Source organism: Plecotus auritus (genome assembly GCF_963455305.1).
Source record: "Plecotus auritus genome assembly, chromosome: 10".
In the NCBI taxonomy this organism is placed as follows: Eukaryota; Metazoa; Chordata; class Mammalia; order Chiroptera; family Vespertilionidae; genus Plecotus; species Plecotus auritus.
In genome coordinates, this window is record NC_137785.1 from 44,226,971 (window position 1) to 44,246,390 (window position 19,420).

General features: G+C 47.7%; 1 protein-coding gene across 1 annotated transcript in view; it reads right to left on the minus strand.

Annotated features, from left to right (window-relative positions):
• Positions 1-4,923: 4,923 nt before the first annotated feature.
• Positions 4,924-19,420, minus strand: part of PMFBP1 (polyamine modulated factor 1 binding protein 1) — a gene marked incomplete at both ends in the record, with an annotated part of 42,183 nt that continues 27,686 nt past the window's right edge. Inside the window, 12 exons of the mRNA XM_080645226.1 lie at positions 4,924-5,120; positions 5,365-5,600; positions 7,706-7,780; positions 8,302-8,405; positions 9,206-9,373; positions 9,659-9,826; positions 10,357-10,517; positions 14,544-14,685; positions 14,909-15,076; positions 15,989-16,142; positions 16,277-16,466; positions 18,760-19,000. Of these exons, the coding sequence (XP_080501352.1) occupies positions 4,924-5,120; positions 5,365-5,600; positions 7,706-7,780; positions 8,302-8,405; positions 9,206-9,373; positions 9,659-9,826; positions 10,357-10,517; positions 14,544-14,685; positions 14,909-15,076; positions 15,989-16,142; positions 16,277-16,466; positions 18,760-19,000 (2,004 nt within the window). The remainder of the gene's footprint in view (positions 5,121-5,364; positions 5,601-7,705; positions 7,781-8,301; positions 8,406-9,205; positions 9,374-9,658; positions 9,827-10,356; positions 10,518-14,543; positions 14,686-14,908; positions 15,077-15,988; positions 16,143-16,276; positions 16,467-18,759; positions 19,001-19,420) is intronic.

Genomic DNA, 19,420 nt, shown 5'->3' on the forward strand with positions numbered 1-19,420 from the left:
CCCCCTTAAGGAGTGTGGGGCGGGGGAAGGCGGTTTGGCCAAAGTTCCTACTCTTTGCATGTGTAAGAGTTGTGTATTGATGGAAAATAGTGTAAAATGTCGCTTATTGATTTTCACATAAAAGATGATCCTTGCCCTAGCCAGTTTGGCTCAGTGGATAGAGCGTTGGCCTACAGACTGAAGGGTCCCGGGTTCAATTGTGGTCAAGGGCACATGCTCGGGTTGTGGGCTCAATCCCCAGGAGGCAGCCAATCATTGATTCTCTCTCATCATTGATGTTTCTATCTCTCCCTCTCCCATCCTCTCTGAAATTAAATAAACAAATAAATGATCCTTATGTTGGAATCACTAGTGTTTTTTTAAGCAGCCTCTTAAGTCTGCTGAGGTAACTGAGTATTTGGCTCTTTGCATCACCCAAGGTCCTTATTTTGTGATTCCCTAAGGTTGGGCTTCTGCCAGGTGTGCTGGGTGCAAGGTTCTGTGTTGGGGCTGCAGCACCGACAGGCTTGGGTCTAAGAAGCAGCTGGATACCGGCCAGCCCTCAGCCAGAGCCCAAGGTGCGTGGCTCATGCTGCTGACTCAGTTCCACTCCCTTCCCCACTCTGTTCCTGGGATTTGAATTTCCATCTGTTATAGCTCATTATAGGTTAAAATTTAAATCAATTTTAAGGATGAATTTGGAAGCCAGACGTTACCAGCCAGCACCAGCTACACCTCTACTTCCATTCTTTTTTTTTTTTTTTTCTTTTTCTTTTTTTTTTTTTTTTACCTCTAACCGCCTTTATTGGGAATGTAGGTGAAACTGACTTCTCGAAGCTCTGGAGTGAAGAGAGGGCTTCTGGCTGCTTGCCTGGGAAAGCTTCTATCTTGGCCCTGGGCTGAAGGGCTAGCAGAAGTTGTCTACCTGCTCTGTGGAGAGAAGTAAGCTGGCATGTAATCTATTTACACACTTGGGCTTGGGATGCAACAGAAAAGGAAAAAGATTGAGGTTTCAATTCATGGCTTTATTATCAACAGGCTCTGACGAGTCACAAACTCACCTCAGGTTCTTTAGAGAAGAAAATTGAGGCTGGAGAGGTGTTGAAAACCATGGGTCCAATCTGACCTTCTAGTTTAAAAGCAAGAACACGTGGCGAGGGACACTTGGCACACCTGGGTGCCACCAGATGCGGGGAGGCTCCTCGCCCCAAGGCTCTACCTGAGTCTGTCTAAGAGTCTGCACCTGTGTCTCCAATGCTTTTTGGCTGGCAGAGCCTGTCCATTCAGATCCACCTGTAAGTTCCCTTTAGCTTTAATGCTCTGATTCCTACCATCATTCCCTTAGGTCAGTGGTTGGCAAACTCATTAGTCAACAGAGCGGCAAACCGCGGCTCGTGAGCCCCATGTGGCTCGCGAGCCGCAGTTTGCCGACCACTGCCTTAGGTGATAAAGTCTTTTCCTAGAGGTACAAAAGCATTTCTGTGACAACAGCCCTGAAGTGGACTCCTGAGACTAGCCTTCAGACTTCTGGGTTTGAGGGAGCAGCAAGGTTGTTGCACTGTCTTTACAGGGGTCCCCTGCCTGTATCAGCCACATGCATCTGTCCTTGAACGCCTATTGGGTGCTTTAGACACGTTGGATATGGGTCTTGGGCTGAAATAGGGGACTCATTCTGGGGACCCCAGAGTTTGCTTGCCAGGCCCTGTCCATGGCAGGAAGCTTCCCCCTCAGCTGGGTTGTGTAGAGGAGGCTCAAAAGGCAAGTGTGTATGTGGCAACCTGGTGGTTCAGGGAGCTCCCTCCTCCCTTCAGTAAGGAGCAGGCTGAGGGGCTAATGTTTGCTCTGGGCCCCTTTAGCCCAGGGAGAGAATTATACTCCGGTGGGTGGAGAGGACCTGTTACACAGGATTCTGCTGGTCCTAGGTGTCAGAATCTAAGTGGCATCCTCTCACTGGGTGGCTGAAGCACTTATCCTATATAATAAAAAGCTAATATGCAAATCGACCGATTGGCAAATCTACTGAATGGCGCAATGACTGGTTGCTATGGTGCGCACTGACCACCAAGGGGCAGAAGCTCGACGCAGGAGCTGCCCCCTGGTGGTCAGTGCGCTTCCACAGGGAGAGCGCCACTTAGCCAGAAGCCGGGCTCACTTAGCCAGAAGCTGGCTAGTGCAGTGGTGGTGGCGGGAGCCTCTCCCGCCTCCGCCGCAGCACTAAGGGGAGCAGGCCTAAGCCGTCAGTCGGACATCCCACGAGGGCTCCCGGACTGCGAGAGGGTGCAGGCCAGGCTGAGGGACCCGCCCCCCCCCCCCCCCGAGTGCATGGATTTCGTGCACTGGGCCTCCAGTTTTATTTCTAATCCCCTTGGTTAAGTCCTAGCTTTGTAGTCATTTTTTCTTTTCTATTTATTTTTTTAGAGCAGTTTTAGGTACACGGCAAAATTGAGCAGGAGGTGCAGAGATTTCTCCTGCTCCCGCACATGCACAGCCTCTGCCGTCATCAACGTCCCCCACCAGAGTATAATGGAGTGTATCTTTGTTACCCTAGATGAACCTATACATCGTTACTCCCCCAAAGTCCACAGTTTACATTAGGAGTCACGTTTGGTGTTGCACATTCTATGGGTTTGGACAAACGTGTAATGACGTGTGTCCATCATTAATTATCATACAGAAACTGTTTTTAAAAAATGTCAGCTGTTTAAATTACTTTTTAGGAACTAACTTTGGTTATTGCTTAGCAGGGTTGGGGAAGATCTGGCTCACGGGCCCTGTAAGGCCTGAAAGATCATTTGGTCAGGCCCTGCCAAGGCATTAGGGGTGAGTTAATTGTTTGACCAAATATAGCAGGCTAATTTGTAAGTTGATAATTTTGTATGGCCCTTGAATGATGTTATAAATATCCAATGGCCCTTGGCAGAAAGAAGATTCCCCATCTCTGGCTTAAAGAATTATAGGCAGGCAACACTCAGCCTCCCTGCCCCTTGTCCTGTCTGAAGGCCAGACAGCTGGGTGACAGCATGATGCTTCTCTGGCTCTGCTACACCTTTGCTCCCCATAACTCCCTTGCTACCTGCGTGGCTCCAGTGAAATCACCCCACAGGAAGTGAAAGACAACTTTGAAAAAAATGTACAATATTCAAAGTATCCAGATATTGTCACTTTCACCAACATGTAGAAAACCTCTTTGTAAAATAAAGTAAAAAAATGCCTTCTTAGTAGACTGTACTGGGAATTTTTTTTAAAAAATATTTTTTATTGATTTCAGAGAGGAAAGGAGAGGGAGAGAGAGATAGAAACATCAATGATGAGAGAGAATCATTGATTGGTTGCCTCCTGCACGCCCCCCACTGGGGATCAAGCCTGCAACTTGGGCATGTGCCCTGATCGGGAATCGAACCATGACCTCCTGGTTCATAGGTAGATGCTCAACCACGGAGCCATACCGGCCAGGCAGTATAATACTGTTAACTACATATTCCCTCCCCCTGCCCTTCCCCGCAATTTCACCAGTTTTCCCACTAATCTAATTTTTTTTAAAATGTATATTTTATTGATATTTTACAGAGAGGAAGGGAGAGGGATAGAGAGCTAGAAACATCGATGAGAGAGAAACATCAATCAGCTGCCTCCTGCACACCTCCCACTGGGGATGTGCCCGCAACCAAGGTACATGCCCTTGACCGGAATCGAACCTGGGACCCCTCAGTCCGCAGGCCGACGCTCTATCCACTGAGCCAAACCGGTTTCGGCTGTACTGGGAATTTTAATGACACTGAACTTTGGTTTAAGTAAATGGTCCACAGGCTAGAAGCAGGAAGCTATTATTAGTACCAGGTTCTCCCGTCTTTGTTTTCTCCAGAAAATAAATCCTTATTCTAAGTCAAATGGGGGAGCACAGTCACAAGGGCGTAAGCAGACAACACCCACCACAGAAGCAATGACCAGATGTGCCCTCCCCCGCCTCCCGCTGCCCTCCTGGAGTTGCCTCCTGCAGTGACTTTTCTTGGCCTTTGTTTGGCTGGGGAGGGAGGTTATTTAAGAACTGCTACCAACCAGTGGGTTTCTTCCTTCGCTTTCCCTCCCCCTCCACCTTGAAATGCAAGCTCTTTTACTTCTTTCTCTTACTTTACCTTAGTAGCCATTTCTCTCAATTTCCTACAGATTAGAAATAGAAATTCTAGACATGTACTCAGTTTAACAAAATCCTACCACAATAAAATAGTTTAGCTGCCCTTGGAGTTTGTTATAATGGAGTTTTACTTGTATTGAGCTGGCTGGGGAGAAAAATAAAACTGTTAAAAGGAGGAATGAAATGTGGTGGCCAGGGAGGAAGCAGATGGCGATCTCTCTCCCTCCATTTGGAAAATGCATCACTTATTTCTCGTCCTTTCTTTTGCACCTCAGGGTTACTTTCCTCTTTAAAGTTTTTAGATTTTTTTTTTTCTTCTTACATTCCAGACAGAGATAGAAAGAATAAAAAAGGAGCTAATTATCTCTTGTTGGTTTATAAACGAATCCAGAAGCTCGCTTTGGGAATGACAGTGGGAAAAGGCCTATACTTACTAGAATCCAGAGAAAGCAGTGGTGAACACACTGCTGGGGGCTGGAGGGGCCAGAGATGCCTGCAGGATGCCAGGAGCTCACCGGGACTGCTGTGCGCATGTCTTTATTTTAGAGTTGGGGCCTGGAGATGGTGGTAGGGTGCCAAGGCTCCCTCCACTGCAGGAAGTGGACAGAACTCAGTAAACATCAGCATACTGCAAAGTAGGCTGGGACCTTGATATGTTCTCGTAGGAGCTGATCCAGGTCAAGAGGGAGGGATGGGGACTCACTGTCCTCTGAGAGACGTGGGGAATGATGCCCAGGGGAAGGCGCTGGTTCTAGCAATAGGAAGAACTGGAGGGAATCGGGAGGAAGCGACAGTCTTGACTTGAGGAGAAATTAATGAGGGGATTCCTCAGGAATGGCCTTGGGCAAGGAAGGCCGCTCTGTTGCAGTGTGGTTTTCCTCAGGGTGACAGGGAGTCTGTGTGGCAGAAAAGATGACTGTGCAGGGCACAGGGCGCTCTCGTGTGGCTCCCAGAACACACTGCAGGCGGAAGATGCCTGTTCTGCTGCTCTCTGTCCCCACAATTCCAACTGGTCAGGGTAAGGGACAGATCTGAGACATGAGCGCTGGGTACCAGCAAAGACACTTAGGTGAGAAGAACAAGCCTTGTCTATGAACAGGGAAACAATGATCTCTGGTCCTCACTTGTTTTCTTTTCCCTTTTGAGTTCGCAATCCAGTGATCTCTTGAAAAATAATATCAGGCTGCTATCGTTTTGACCCATGGGACTAAGACAACATCACAGTAAGTAGCAAATACGAATGGGGGACATACCTGAGCAGAGCGGAGTGCCGACAAACTTGGTGACATCCATTCTCTGGCCCAGGCTCTGGGTCGTCCCCCTCCAGTCCAAGGTGCCGCACACTTTCCTCTGGGTGGGCTCTGTTTTGCACGGGCTCAGCCCTTTCGCGCACAACCTTTGGTGCCCGGATTTCAGCTTCTTCTCCTCGATCTCAGTCTTCAGCTTCTTGTTTTCCTGCTGCAGATGGACCATTACATTGTGGAGGTGGCTGGGGAAGGAAAGGGGACAGGTGGGTGTTGGTCTGCGTCAGCTCCTCGGTCCCCCCCAGGAAAGGACAGAGAAAGGCACCCAGAATGGAGAGACATGGACGCCTGGTTCCTTCCAGAGCGAGCCCTCTCACACGTGCTCTGTGGGAATGGAGCCTCTGTGTATCCCTGGAAGAGGCCAGGCCTGGGGTTGAGGTGGATTCCAGACCCACTGAGTCATCTCGGCTTTGGCTCTGCTTTCTCATCTGTTAGATGGGGATAACTGAGTGTGACAAATGATAGAGATTTGACTGGAAGAGCCAGAAGGCTGTTACGAACAACTCTGACCACGTGTCCTCGGTCTCCCATGGCCATGCCTCGGAAACACTCTCACTCTGTTCTGATGCCCGAGTCCAGGTGCTTTCACATCCCTTTGCTGAGAGGTGGGAAGCACGGGGATCCGGCTCTGTTCGGGAGCTCGGGCGAGTAACTTATTCCCGTTTTACAATGAGAAAATGGTGGCTGTAATGCAGGTGACGGGGAAGATAACTACATATTTCCTGCGGCTTGCTCCATGGCAATTATTCATATTGACAGTTGTATTTCTCCACATCAAGGTGGAGGGTGGGTGACAAGGGCTCAGGGACCAGACTTCCCGGGCTGGAATGCTGGCTCTGCCACTTACTAGTTGTGAGGCCATGGGCAGGTTATTTAGCTTGTGAGTCCCTCTTTCCTCATCTGCCTAAGTTAACACATGTCAGACCTTAGTGCCTCACGTGTACGTAATACATATCAGTGGAGCTATTATTATTATTCGAAGATGCTTTTCCTTCAAAGAGATTCAAGAATGGGTTCCTTATGAAGAGAGGACCAGAACTTGGCACAATGTAAGAGAAAGCCTGACGTTCTCTGTTACCCTCAGATTCAGACAATTTTTCTTTTCGTTAAACCCTTTCAGAAAATATTTTTATCCTAGTGAAAAATTTCCTGTGTTTTTTTATTCTAAAGGAAATCAAATAAGAAATTCATCCTCAGCTTCCCCTCTGGGCTTGTGCTTGGCCCTCTTGCTGCCTATAAACCTGGCCAGAGTTGAAGACACCCAGTCCCTTGGAGCTCCTCGTGTGGTCGCCACATTCCACATGCCACTGGGCCTGCAGGTGGGGTCGCCATGCCCCTGGCTCTCTGCCACTCTCTCTGGCCCACTCCTGTCAGCACTCCCGATGCCTTCAACATTTCTTACTTTCTATCCAAGCCATAGCCTCTCCGTTCCTACCTCCTTATTCCAATGTCCTCTCTTTCCACCAGGCACCCCTCTCTAGGTTGCAGCCTGGATTGAGCCTTCTACAAATGGGCTGGTTCTCGGTGTGCTGGGATACCCCCGCCCTTGGTGCAGGGTCTGAGGCAGCTGCCGACTGGTCAAAGCAACCCCACCCCAGACCCTTCCAGGTGCCAAACCAATGCGATCACATTCTGCGTGTTCTCTAGCAGGAGACGGGGAAGCACTGCCCTGGAGCTTGTCTTTCCTTTCACTACTCCCCCTTTGAAATCTCAGGTCTAGACATTCATATATTTATCCCATTCCCGAATTCCAACAAGCCTCTCCTGCCACTCTCTGCTGATCCAGCTTTGACCATGAAAGTAAAGCAAGGCCCAGAGGAGGGTAGAGCAACAGGTAGAAGGAACGTGGTCCCCAAATGACCCCGTGGGATGGAGGAACCCCACCAATCTGGACTTCCCACCTCCTAGAGCTGTTCCTTCTATGTTCTATGTTCCTCCACGTGGAGATCTTTGTTACAGCAGCTTGGCCCCCACCCTCACTAACACAGTCTGCTTTCTGTGCCCATTTCCTTCTCAGCGTTTCTGATCTCAGAGAATCACAGAAAGTGACAGTGGAAAGGCGCGTGGAGACTATTAACTCCCTTTTATTATTGTTGAGGGAATGATGGCCTCAAGAGGTAAAGTGATGTGTCCAAGGTCTCACAGATGTGGACAGGACTTGGGGTCTTTCAAAGTCCCAGGCCTTTCCTGGGTCTGACCCACGTATCCAGTGAGAAAGCCAGCCCTGGCTCCTGGCCGATCCTTCTACTTAGGGCCCAAGCAGCAGCCAGGGTGGTGTGGGACGACTTACTCCTTTTCACCAGTCAGCTTGGCAATGTATTTGACCTGTTCACGGAGCTTGTTTCCTAGTTGCTCATTGGCGACCCTGTAATAAAATCCACGAGAAAAGAGTTCCCAGACCCCTGTGAGCAGAGCATGGGCCGGCTACACGGGAGATTGGGTGTCTCAGCAAGGCTTCTACGGGGCCCCAGTCCCCCCGGAGCTGGAGCCTTCCTGGCCCCTGCAATTAAGAGGAGTCTCCATACTCAACTTCCGTGCAGATTCCCTGTGATCCCAGGTGAGTTCAAGGGATCTAGGCAGCAAAGCCGGACCCCAGGCTGGGAAGAGGAAATCTGACCCTCAGTGAAGCACCCATCAGAGCTGCTTCTCTTCTACATGAGCAGGGCCTTCTAGCTTACCCCCAAGACTTGGGTGTGGGCCGAGATGGGGTCAGCTTCCCAGAAGGGCAGTGTGTGTGTGTGTGTGTGTGTGTGTGTGTGTGAGAGAGAGAGAGAGAGAGAGAGAGAGAGAGAGAGGGAGAGGAAGAGGGAGAGGGAGAGGGAGAGAGGAGAGAAGAGACTATACTTTGGTACACGTATGGCCTGGCCTTATTTCTTCCTTACGTACTTCTGCTCTTTTGCCCATTGCTCCATGTTGGTCATGATCTGATCATTCTCTCGGTGCAGCCTGCAGGTGTCTTTGAGCACAGGCCGCTGGGGCAGGCAGCAGGGCTTTGGAGGAGAAGAAAATGAGATGGTAAGGGGTGGGAGCATGGGCCCATCACCTCCCTGCTCCCAAGTCAGGCCTCTTCTCTCTTCCTGGGAAAAGAATCACTGCCTCTGCTGGCCAGAGTTGGAACTGCCACAGCAGGATGCCACCTCTAGCATGCAGGCTGCACCCACACGAAGGTGCCATCTCTGAGCAGCCACCGTTTACCAGTACGGTAGAGACAAAGTGGACTTGTACACTTATTTTCAGGCCAAAGGCATTATTGTTCTAAAAAAAATCAGTTAAGCCAATTTTTTTAATACGGAAAGAAAAAATATCTTGAGGAAAAAATGGCTTTTCCCCCCCTAATTGGAGCCAAGGCCCTGTGGCCACCCAAGGTATCCTATGGCTTCCTGCCATGAATTTCACTGCTCAGGGTGCCAGGCATGGGGCACATCCTAAGAGCTTAGCTAACTCCACTGCAGAGAAAATAAAAGCATCAGAATGGGTTCTGGAGGGAAACTGCCCAGTGGATTTTCTAAGTCAGGGGTGGCTGGTGTACCTGACGGGGAGGTGGCACTCTTTCTCCCCTGGAATGGGGCTTTTGTTTTGCTCAATATCTCTATCAACAAAGCCACAGGAAGATGGTTAGGTCGACACAGATGCTATAGCACCCAGACCCTGCTTTGTGCTGAATAGAGCAGGTGTCTTTCCTTGCTCCCAGGCACCTCCACCCCCACCAAGGGCTGTACGGTAGCCAGGTGGCTGTAGGCAGTGCTGGGAGGAACTGGGAAGAAGTGACCAGAAGTCGAGGAGCACCTACATCCTTCTCGTCGGCAAGGAGGTTCTCCTTCAGGGTGGCCATTTCTTCCTGGAAGGACCGGAGCTGCTCTTCCTTAGCGGCCAGCATCTTGAGGTCACACTGGTGCTGCTTCTGCCACTGCAGCACTTGGTTGCTCATCTCCTCCAGCTTCTTGTCGAAGGCGTGTACCTGCTCAGGGGCGCAAAGTGAGGAGGAGACCCCAGCTTGCCCCCCTGATCCCAGAGACCCATGACCAGGCCAGAGGGCCCTTTCTCAGCTTTGGTAGGGGGCATTTTATTGCCAGTGGCCAGCAGAGGGCGCTGCTGCTCTGATCGTTGCCTCGGGGCCTTAAACTCACAGACCAAACAAGGGGAGGGAACCCATTATGGCTCAGTGCTAAATAGTTGTGGGTGTAAGAGGTGACCTTGGGGACCTGGAACAGGAAGGCAGCCTGAGCCCCAGGCTGCTCCTCACCTCTATCTCACTCTGCTGATGGAAGCCTTGAAGTTTTTTTAATTCCATGTTGAGCTTTTTCATCCTCTCCTCATAAGCCATGATTTCCTCTTCCAGCTGAACTTTCCTATCTTGGGCCTGCATCAAGCTTCGGTGCAGGCTCTTGGTCTCTGAGATCGAGTGGTTGAGCTTCAGGTAAAGACAAAGGGGATGAGGTGGCTGTCAGAGCCCTGTGGGCCTCTCTGCCGAGCCCTGAATGGAGAAGGGTTCCAACCCTTCCTGTCCTCTACTACCGAGGGCGGCAGACACGTGTCACTTTCCTACTGTCCCACAGAGGGCAGGAAGTGACAGTAGTTGGTTTTCTGCATCCCTACATTCCCTCCTCTGTTACCTCTCTTTTTAGTCCTATGAATGGATCAGTCAGACATGGTCAGCACAGGGATGGGGCATGAATTTACCTGATAACCCAGGTTTTGGAAGGACCTTGCCCGGGTCACCCATGGGCAGAAAGATCTGTCAGATTTGGCCTCCATCCTGCACCTCCCAGCCCTCCCCAAAACGCTTACTCAGAAGAAGTAGGCCTTTTCTGGACAGACATCCCAGCTCGTGCCGGGGTTTGCACGAGCCTTGGGGACAGTCAGTAGTGTAGGAAATTGGTTTCTATGCCTCTCCCACTGCTAGGACATTTCTTTGTCCTAGAGATACAGGGTGTGGCCCACCTTCTCGAGAGCTTGCGTCAGGTCGTCTTGGCAGGCTGCTGACTTCCGGGACAGTTCCTCATAGACTTCTTTACTGACCATGGTCTGCTGAAACTGCTGCTCTTTATGCTTAGCCCTGTCCAGCTGACTCTGCAGACTCACTAAGGTCTCCTTCTGAGAGGCTACCTTTAGGGAGGGGGAATATCACTGTCAAGGTTCATGGCTATGGAGGCATTCTCTGTGTCCACAGGAAACAGGACGAGCACTGGGCTCTCCTCTCTCTGCACTAACCCATAGAGCAGTGTGTGATAATGCCCCCATCTCCACCGCATTGTTGTAAAAGGAAGAGCTGCCATTCCAGGCTCTTTGGCACTCCTCTCCCCACTGTTCCCCTTCTAGTCAGCATGTCCCCCCAATACTAGGACTCCGGGAGGTTCTGGGCCATGATATGTCAAGCACATGAAAATCCCTTTCACAGACTCTGCAGCCTTTGATAAAGATCCAATTCTAGGATGGGAGATGTGCTATAGTATCTCAGTTGTGTGCATTATGCCTCACTTTGTTCCTGACATAATTCATTACACTTACTGCCCCGTGAAAATAGGGCTGCACGTGCTTTCTTCATCGCTGTATCCCATCACTTATAGCTCAGGGTGTGGCACATAATAGGTGCTCAGTAAATATTAATCTTTTTGGACTGAGTGAAATATTGCATTGGGCAATGTTTGAAATTAGAGATGCACTGAATACATAGTTCTGGCAGAAGTATATTTAAAAATGCAAGTCTGTGTCTTAAACGTAAGTCTTGAGTATTCGTGCTAGTTAAAAGGGATTGAGATCGGGAGTTAGCGGGTCTATGTTGAGACCCTGGCTCTGTCATTTACTTCATCTCTCTGAGTCTCAGTTTCTTCTTCTGCAAATCGGGATACTTTCAACTGCTTCATAGAGTTTTTGTGATGATCAAATGGGATGTAAAAAGGGCTTTGTAAGGTTATAAATACTGCATAGCTGTGAGCTATGATCATGAAGATGCTAAGTAATTAGCCATTTTATTCTGTACTTTAAGTACAGGATCGACATCTAAGTCTGGAAGCAGGAGGGAGACCTCAGAAATTCATGTGCCTGACTTCTGTGTTTTGGTATTCCAATACACTGCATTCTCCATGTGGCCACACACACAGAGAAACACTCTTTTGGGTTTTCTTCAGTAACTGCTCAGTGCTCGAAGCTTATTGTTTTTTCAAGTGGAATTCTGAGTATCTTTGACCTTAGGAACTAGTGAATGGGAGAAGCGTTAGATTGTATTTTTGCCCCTATATTTATATATCTGGGAGGGGGTGGTGAAGTTAATCCTAAAGATGGAATAATTTGGTCTTCTGCAAATAAAAGTACAGTTTTTGGAGACTTTGGAAAACCATGGAGTCACCTGGGTTTGCACAGTAAACTGGGGAGTTGCTGGAGAAATTACAATTCACCGTAAGCTCTTGATAATTGGTGGCCGAATTGAGAAATGTCACCATAGAGGTGAGACACTAAAAATAAAGGTGGCAAAAATATCACAGTGATGCTAGACATTGAAATGGAAGCTTTATCTTAAACTTCTCTAACATGAGTGGTTTAGCTTAGGAAAAGATACTAAAAATACTATACATACATACATATATAAAAATTAAAGAATCAAAGAGTTTTAATGAAAAGTTCTCATAAAGATCTACTCTCTCCTTGCCAAAGACATTAGACCTGGATGGTTTTATAGGTGAATTCCACTAAGTCACCCTGTATTCCTCACTTTCTGTCAGTCTGGTTGATTGCTACTGCTGAAACATATCCAGAATTTGCTGATTTCTGTCTTCACTGACAACACTCTAACTTAGATAGCAATACTCTCCCAACTGGTTTCCTCACTGCCACACTGACCCCTCTCCTGAATCCATTTCCACACATTAGGTGAAGTTATATTTTGAAAACCGAAATCAGATCAAATCATCTCCTTTGCCCCTTGAGGAAATTTCATCAATGTCTATCAAATATTCTTAGAATAAAACCCAAAATTTCTTAACAGAGGCCACAATATCTACCCCACTTATCTTTCTACTCTCATCCTATACTAATATCCTACTTGATGACTGTATTACTGGCTTTACTCCACTTCTTAGAACATTCCAAAGAGTGATCGAAAGAGTGATAGATATACACAGTCAGGATTTATACTTGGAATGCAAGGATGGGCCCAAATTAGGATCACTTGATTAATTTTATTCAGCACATTACAGGAATATCAGACTGAAACATGAATTCCATCAACATTAAAAGCAAGAAAAGGATGCTACTGTTGAACACCATACTTTAGGTAGTATCTAACGCAATAAGGCAAGAAAAATGAGTAATATATATTACAAAGGTTTAGAAAATTGTTGCTTGCAAATGATCTAACCATAACTTAGAAAATCCATGAGAAGAAACTGAAAAACGATTACTGCTTATAAGTGAGTTTAATAAGTTATCCAAATATAGAATAAAAAAAATTAGCTTGACTTCAGATGGGAAATTTTAAAATTGAGAATATTGATGGAAGAAAAATACATTTTAGAAAGCAAAACTAAGTCTCTTTCTTTAAAAATAATATTGTTATTGATTTCAGAGAGGAAGGGAGAGGGAGCGAGTGAGAGAGAATCATCGATCAGCTGCTTCCGGCTCACCCGCCACTGGGGATCGAGCCCACAAGTGGGGCTTGTGCCCTGACCGGGAATTGAACCAGTGAACTCTTGGTTCCTGGACTGATGTTCAACCACTGAGCCACACCTGGCTGGGCAAAACTAAGTCTCTTTCTAATGGCTATTTCAATTGATTCAAAAAGTCTACCATACTTGGGGCATACTTTTAAAAAGTGAAACACGCTTACACATACATAAAAACCCTCTAGCCTCCTGACTCCCACCAAAATAATTCTGAAATTAGTGCTTTTACTTCCACATTGACATGGCTGTCTTTCTTTTGGCAAATGTAATGGCAGGCCCATATTAATACCTAGGTAGTATCCCTTATTTATAGAGAGGTTTCTCAGGGATTTGAATGACTCAGAACTCAACTCTGGATCACAGCAAAGGAGAGATTTATATCCCTGGAGGGAAAATCTCCAGAAACATGAGTTTCTAAGCCGTCTAATATGGTAGGCACTAGCCACATAAGGCTATTTGCAGTTAAATAAAACTGAAATTAGTTAATATTAAAATTATAAAATCAGTTCCTTAGAGATACTAAGCCATAGTCCAAGCACTCTGTGGCCACATTAGGCTAGTGGATGTAGAATTAGACAGCTGTAATTTAGAGCTTTCCACCATTGCAAAAAGTTCCATGTGGCAGTGCTGTTCCTACACTTAGAATAGTCATAGTATTTTAAAATAAACTTTAAAAAATATTGTGAAGGAATCAGAGCTGCTGGTCTCTCATTTGTATCCCAAGAGACCACCTATTAAGATGCTCTAACTGTTTCTTGCCCAGAAAGATGGAGTGTATTCAGTTGGGGAAAGTATTGCCATTCAGGATGAAGGGAAAAGAGGTTAGATGTTAGACTCAGATGATCCAGGTTCAAATACTGGTCCATCCCATCACTTACTAATTAGTCACTTTATGCCTCAGCCTTTCTTTTTTCTGTAAATCGAGGATCATAGTAATGCATGTCTTGTTGGGAGGAAAGCAGACGGAAGGCATGTAAAGGCCCTAAGTCGACAGTCAGTAAGTGATGACTGAACGCAAGCTCCGTGCCTCGCACATGTTAGGTGCCATTTGCTCCTCTCTGTCACCTTTATCTGTGTAATGAAAAATAACCAACTCCTCTCCCATCCCCTTTGTGTGCTTTGGTATTACTTTTGGAAGTTTTCCCTAGCAAATTGCCCCAAACAATGGATTCACTCAACTCTGGTCTCAAATGCAACAGCGGAGGACTTGATGCCAAAGCCCAGATAGTCTGGGAGCTCCACAGATGCTGTGAATAAGACCTTCCCCATGTGGAAGAAACATTTCTTTGGCTGAGCAACTGGGCACTGAAGGGGCACCCCCTTCAGGGAGGAGAGTGGAGCTGTGGGGCCCACAGGATGCCCTGGGCCCTGCAGGTAGTCGCATTTCTCTGGTGGAGGAGAGCTAGGAGCCCATTTCAGGCCAAAGGACACAGGGTCAAAGTTTCTTACTCCCTTGGGGTTTCTGTCTACTCACCTCATTGGTCAGCTCTTGGATGATTTTCTGGGAGGTGCTCTGTTTGCTGAGAGCGGACTCCAGTTGTGTAGAACATTGCTTACTCTGTGCTTTGATATTCTCATTTTCCTCCTCCAACTTCCGTAAAGTCTCCTTTGACTGTTCCCCAGTAAAGAACAAGCCCAAAAGAGGTATTACCCTCAGACTCCTATAGAGCCCCACGCCTCCTTTCCTTACCCACAGCTCCTTTCCTCACTCTGTGGTATCTCAGGCCTTCTCTCTCCTCTTCACTTGCCTTTCCCACCCTCCCTCCCTCCTCCCTGAGGTCTGAGCACCCACAGCCTCCGTTTTGTTTCAAGTCTTCCAAGATTCTCCTTCTTACCATCTTTTCTTTTTTTTTTAATTCCTGTCGGAGTGTCTCAATCTCTACCTCCACCAACGTTTCCTGTTCTTTACTTTTTTTCAATTGTTCCCGTTTCTCCTCTAGTAACCTTGTTACTTCCTTAAGCTCCTCTTCTAGAGTGGTTTTGGTGCTGGTTAGCTCTCTGTGCTGAGAAAATAAAAACTGAACTGAAAGACAGTTTTAGACTGCATATTTTTGGAAAAGCACACAAACAAACTCAGACAATTGTACACAGGGAATGGCTGAAATAAATCTGAGGACAACTTCTTGGTTATTTAGCATGTAAAAGTTTCCTCTGATGTTCAGCAACATTTTACATTTTTTCAAGTAGATATAACAACTTATTTTATTTATAGAACCAGCTCCCACAGAATCAACCTTCTCTCCCAATTACCAACTCTTTCCACATAAAACCTCTGCGAATAAAGTTTAAAAAAATCTGAGAAAAGCACAAAAAGAATAATTCAGAGATCAAAGATTTTAACTTAACTGACAAGGATAGCTTTTGAATCCTAGAAAAACAACAACACATTGTCCTTTGACTATTTGTTTATTTATCCTCACCCGAGGATGTTTTTCCATTGCTTTTAGGTAGAGTGGAAGGGAGAGAGGGAGAGAGGGAGGGAGGGAGAAGGAGGGGAGGGAGGGAGGAAGGGAGGGAGGGAGGGAGGGAGGGAGAGAGAGAGAGAGATGTGAGAGAGACACATCAATTGGTTGCCTCCTGTATATACCTGACCAGGGCCGGGAACGAACCTGCAACCCAGGTAGGTGCCCATGACCAGAAATCGAACCTGAGAGCCTTTGGTGTGCAGGCTGGTGCTCTAACCCCTGAGTAACACCAGCTAGGGCTGTCCTTTGACTATTTTTAAGCCTAGCACTTGAAAATACTTATTATTGGTCATGGGAACTGGAGCTGACTAGCTGGCTGAGCATTCTAACACAAATTCCAGACAATTCGTTTGCCATGGATTGGTGGTGGCGTCTTCCCAAATAAAGACCCATCTACTTAATGTTAAACAGAGCAAGTGCCTGAGCTGGCGGCCTACTTGTCCTTCCTACCTGGTGCTGTAGGGTTTTGATACGATCTAGATGTTCATTTAGTTTCATTTCCTGCTCAGTCACTGTCTTCTGAAACTGCCTCTTTTCCTTCTCTGAAATTTCAAGCTTCCTCAGAGTTTCAGAGAGTTCCGATGTCAGCTCCTCTATCCGTTTCCTAAAGCAAAATGGCAGGAAGTAGGAGGACGAGCTTTGGTCTGTGTGGGTGGACTGTGAGCTGGCTATCCCACAGTTGTGTCCTGGCTGGCTCACTAGGGACAGAGCCTCTCTCCGGAGGTAAACCTGTGGTACCTGTTGGGTGCAAGTTCCTCCCCAGCCGCCAGGGAGTCCTTCTGCAGCTTCTGGAGCTCTCGCTGCAGCTCCTGGATGGTGTCGGCCTTCTGCTTCTCCAGGAGAATGCAGTTCTGCAGTTTCCTCTGGGAATCCTCCAGGTTCGTCTTTGCCAGAGCAGCCTCCTCTTTGTACTGGGCTGCTTGCTGAGCTGCAAGGACAGGAGACAAGCCAGGGCCATGTCCTCGTGAGAAGGAAGGATGTGTGAAGATCAGACTCTCAAATCAGACCAGTTAAACAGTCCATTCCTTCATGACCTACTTCAATTTCCCATCTGTCCTCATTTCTCTCCATTTCGTTATCGCTCTTAAGGAGCGCTGTTAAATCATCTGTCTTCAACTACCCTTCAGCTGTGGTCTCCTTCTCCACTAAAATGAAACAAATTTATAGGCATGGCTCAGTGCATCTTATGCAACTCATCCTGCCCTTGGGCACACGCCCTGACCCTCTAAGAGCTTAGAGTCTAGTGAGGAACCATAGCTGCCCCTCTCGATAAGAGCGCGCTGAAATGTTACACTTGCAATGACTATCAACTCAGGAAGCACGTCAATGTGAGGACTGTTGGAGGTGGACTTACAGAGGAACAGAGGCAGGGTTGCATCTTAGAAGAAGGAAATTCCAGGTGAGAGGAGTGTTAGCGTAAATGTTTGGTGAAGGGAAGGGGAAGGCCTGAGGGAAGAGGATGGGCAGAGACTGGTGTGATTGGAAAGAAAACTGGGTAGGAGTTCTGGGAGACAGAGCTGAGGAAGTGCATGAACTAGAGGGGGATTTGGAGGACTTTGAGAGAAAGTTTAGACTTGATTTTTGGGTTCTTGAGCAGGAACCGGGCATGAAGGAAAGAGTGCTTTAGGAACACTGTGATGGATTAGAATGGAGAACGATTTCCTGCAATATCCTTCAGCCCACGTCCTTGCCTTCACTGGGCACGAAGCTGCTTACTGGAGTTTCTCTATGCCAAATATAGCCCCATACCCAACAGTTTCTACTATCATTTCTACTTTAAACGTCAGTCTCCTCTCCATTTTTCAGCCTAGGACACTGGAGGAAAGGTGGTGTCACTATGGAAATAATTATACACCTTGTAAGAAGGGAGAAAAAAAAATTAAGGGGAGAGAATAGGTTCAGTTTGAGGAATGTTGAGTTAGAGGGGAAGGTGAGTTGCCCAGGGGGAGCTGGTCTCTAAAAATAAGACTGGCCACAGGTGTGAAATCAGGGCCTGTGCCTAGGTTTTGGAGTTATCTGCAGGGCAATGCAGCTTCAAGGGGGAGAGGTGCTCACTAAAGAGCAAGTGTAGAGGGAAATAAGAGGAAGAGGGCAGAGGGCAGAGGGTAGAGGGCAGAGTCTTAGGGATGAATGATTCTGAGCAGGGGCTGGTGGGGGGGCGTGGGGCGACAATTATGAGATTTGTGGGACCTGTTGTGTCTCCAAAGCTAAGAAACACTTGTTGAGGTAAGCTGGCCAACAGCACAGACACACAGAGTCAAAGGAGGGTGAGGAAGCCAGGCTTTGGACCTTTTACTTTTTCCCAATTTCTATGTCACATAACACAAAATTTACCCTTTTAAAGTGTCTAGTCCAGTGGTTTCTGGCTCAAAGGTGAGCAACCATCATCAATATCTAATTCTAGAACATTTTTATCTCCCCTTAGGAAACCCTATGTCCAAGGCAAGAAGCTACTGGTGACCTCTGAGAAAGCAGTGGAACAAGGACACAATCCATAGTGTAAGCTGCACAGAAGAGACTTTTTGGAGGCCCCACCCCCCCCCCCCAAAAAAAAAGGGAGAAAGCGTAAAAAAACTAGGGAAGGAGCCCTGGCTGGTTTTGCTCAGTGGTTGGAATATTGGCCCGTGGACCAAAGGGTCATGGGTTCAATTCCCAGTCATGGGCACATACTTCAGTTGTGGGTTTGATCCCCAGCCCTGGTCAGGGTGTGTGATGGAGGCAGCCAGTCAATGTGCCTTTCTCACATTGATGTTTCTCTCTCTCTCTCTCTCTCTCTCTCTCTCTCTCTCCCCCCTCCCTCTCCCTCCCTCCCTCTCTCCCTCTCTTTAAAAAATAAATGGAAAAATATCCTCAAAAACAGGGAAGGAAGAGATGAATTGTGGAACAAACGTTCTGGAGAAGATGGAGAGGAATGTGGTGCAAAGAAACAAAGCACAGAGCCCTGCCCTCCCTGGCAGAGAAAGGAGAGGGTCTTTATCTGAACTGCTGAGGAAACAGCAGGCAGTTCACTTTCCCAAACTGAACACCTGCTGTGTGGTGAAGGTTCCAGAGAGAAGGTGAGGTTGGAGGTGAATGAAGTAACTGCTGAGATGTGAGATGAGATCAAAGGAAGACCTGAAGTGAGAAAGTAGGGAGGCAGAGGGGGATGGCCATTTGGAGAGAGAAAGGGGCTCTAGCCCATGTGTTGGGAGTGTGGAGGGCAGCGCTTGCTGGGGCCTCACCAGCCATCCTCTGCTGCTGCTGGGCATTTTCAAGGAAGTCCTTCAGCTTCTCCACCTCGGCTTGCAGGGCCCCACACTCCACCTGGCATGTGTCCTGCTTCATCTCCCGGAGGGTCATTTCCAGTTCTGTCATCATCAGCTGCTGCTTCTCAAACTCCATCTCTTTTTTCAGGAGGGTTGTCTGAACCTGTGTCAGTTCCTTCTCTAGCTCGTGCAGCATTTCATCTTTCTCTTGGAGGAGCTGAGGAATGCAACGCATTAATGCTAATGAAGGCCTGACAGTGGCAGGGCAAAGTCAACCAGAGACTGTTTGGAGCCCTCTTACAGCCACCATCTTCTCATGCCTGGATATTGCAATAGCCTCCTACCTTAGCTCCCTGCCACCCCTTACTGCAGCAACCGGGGGGAGGGGGGCGGGTGGCTCTAAAAATGCAAGTCAGATCTTGTATACCTCTGATCAAAACCATCCACTGGCTTCATCTCACTTAGAAAAAGACCTCCCAGGATGCTATGCTCATGACCTTGGCTACTAGGTTGACCTCACCTCTTGCCACCCCCACCCTAACTGCAAGAGGTGGTCTCCTAGAGCACGCCAAGGGGACTCCCACTTGAGAGCTTTTGCACTTGCTCTTCTCTCAAGACCTTTGCCTGGGTGGCTCCC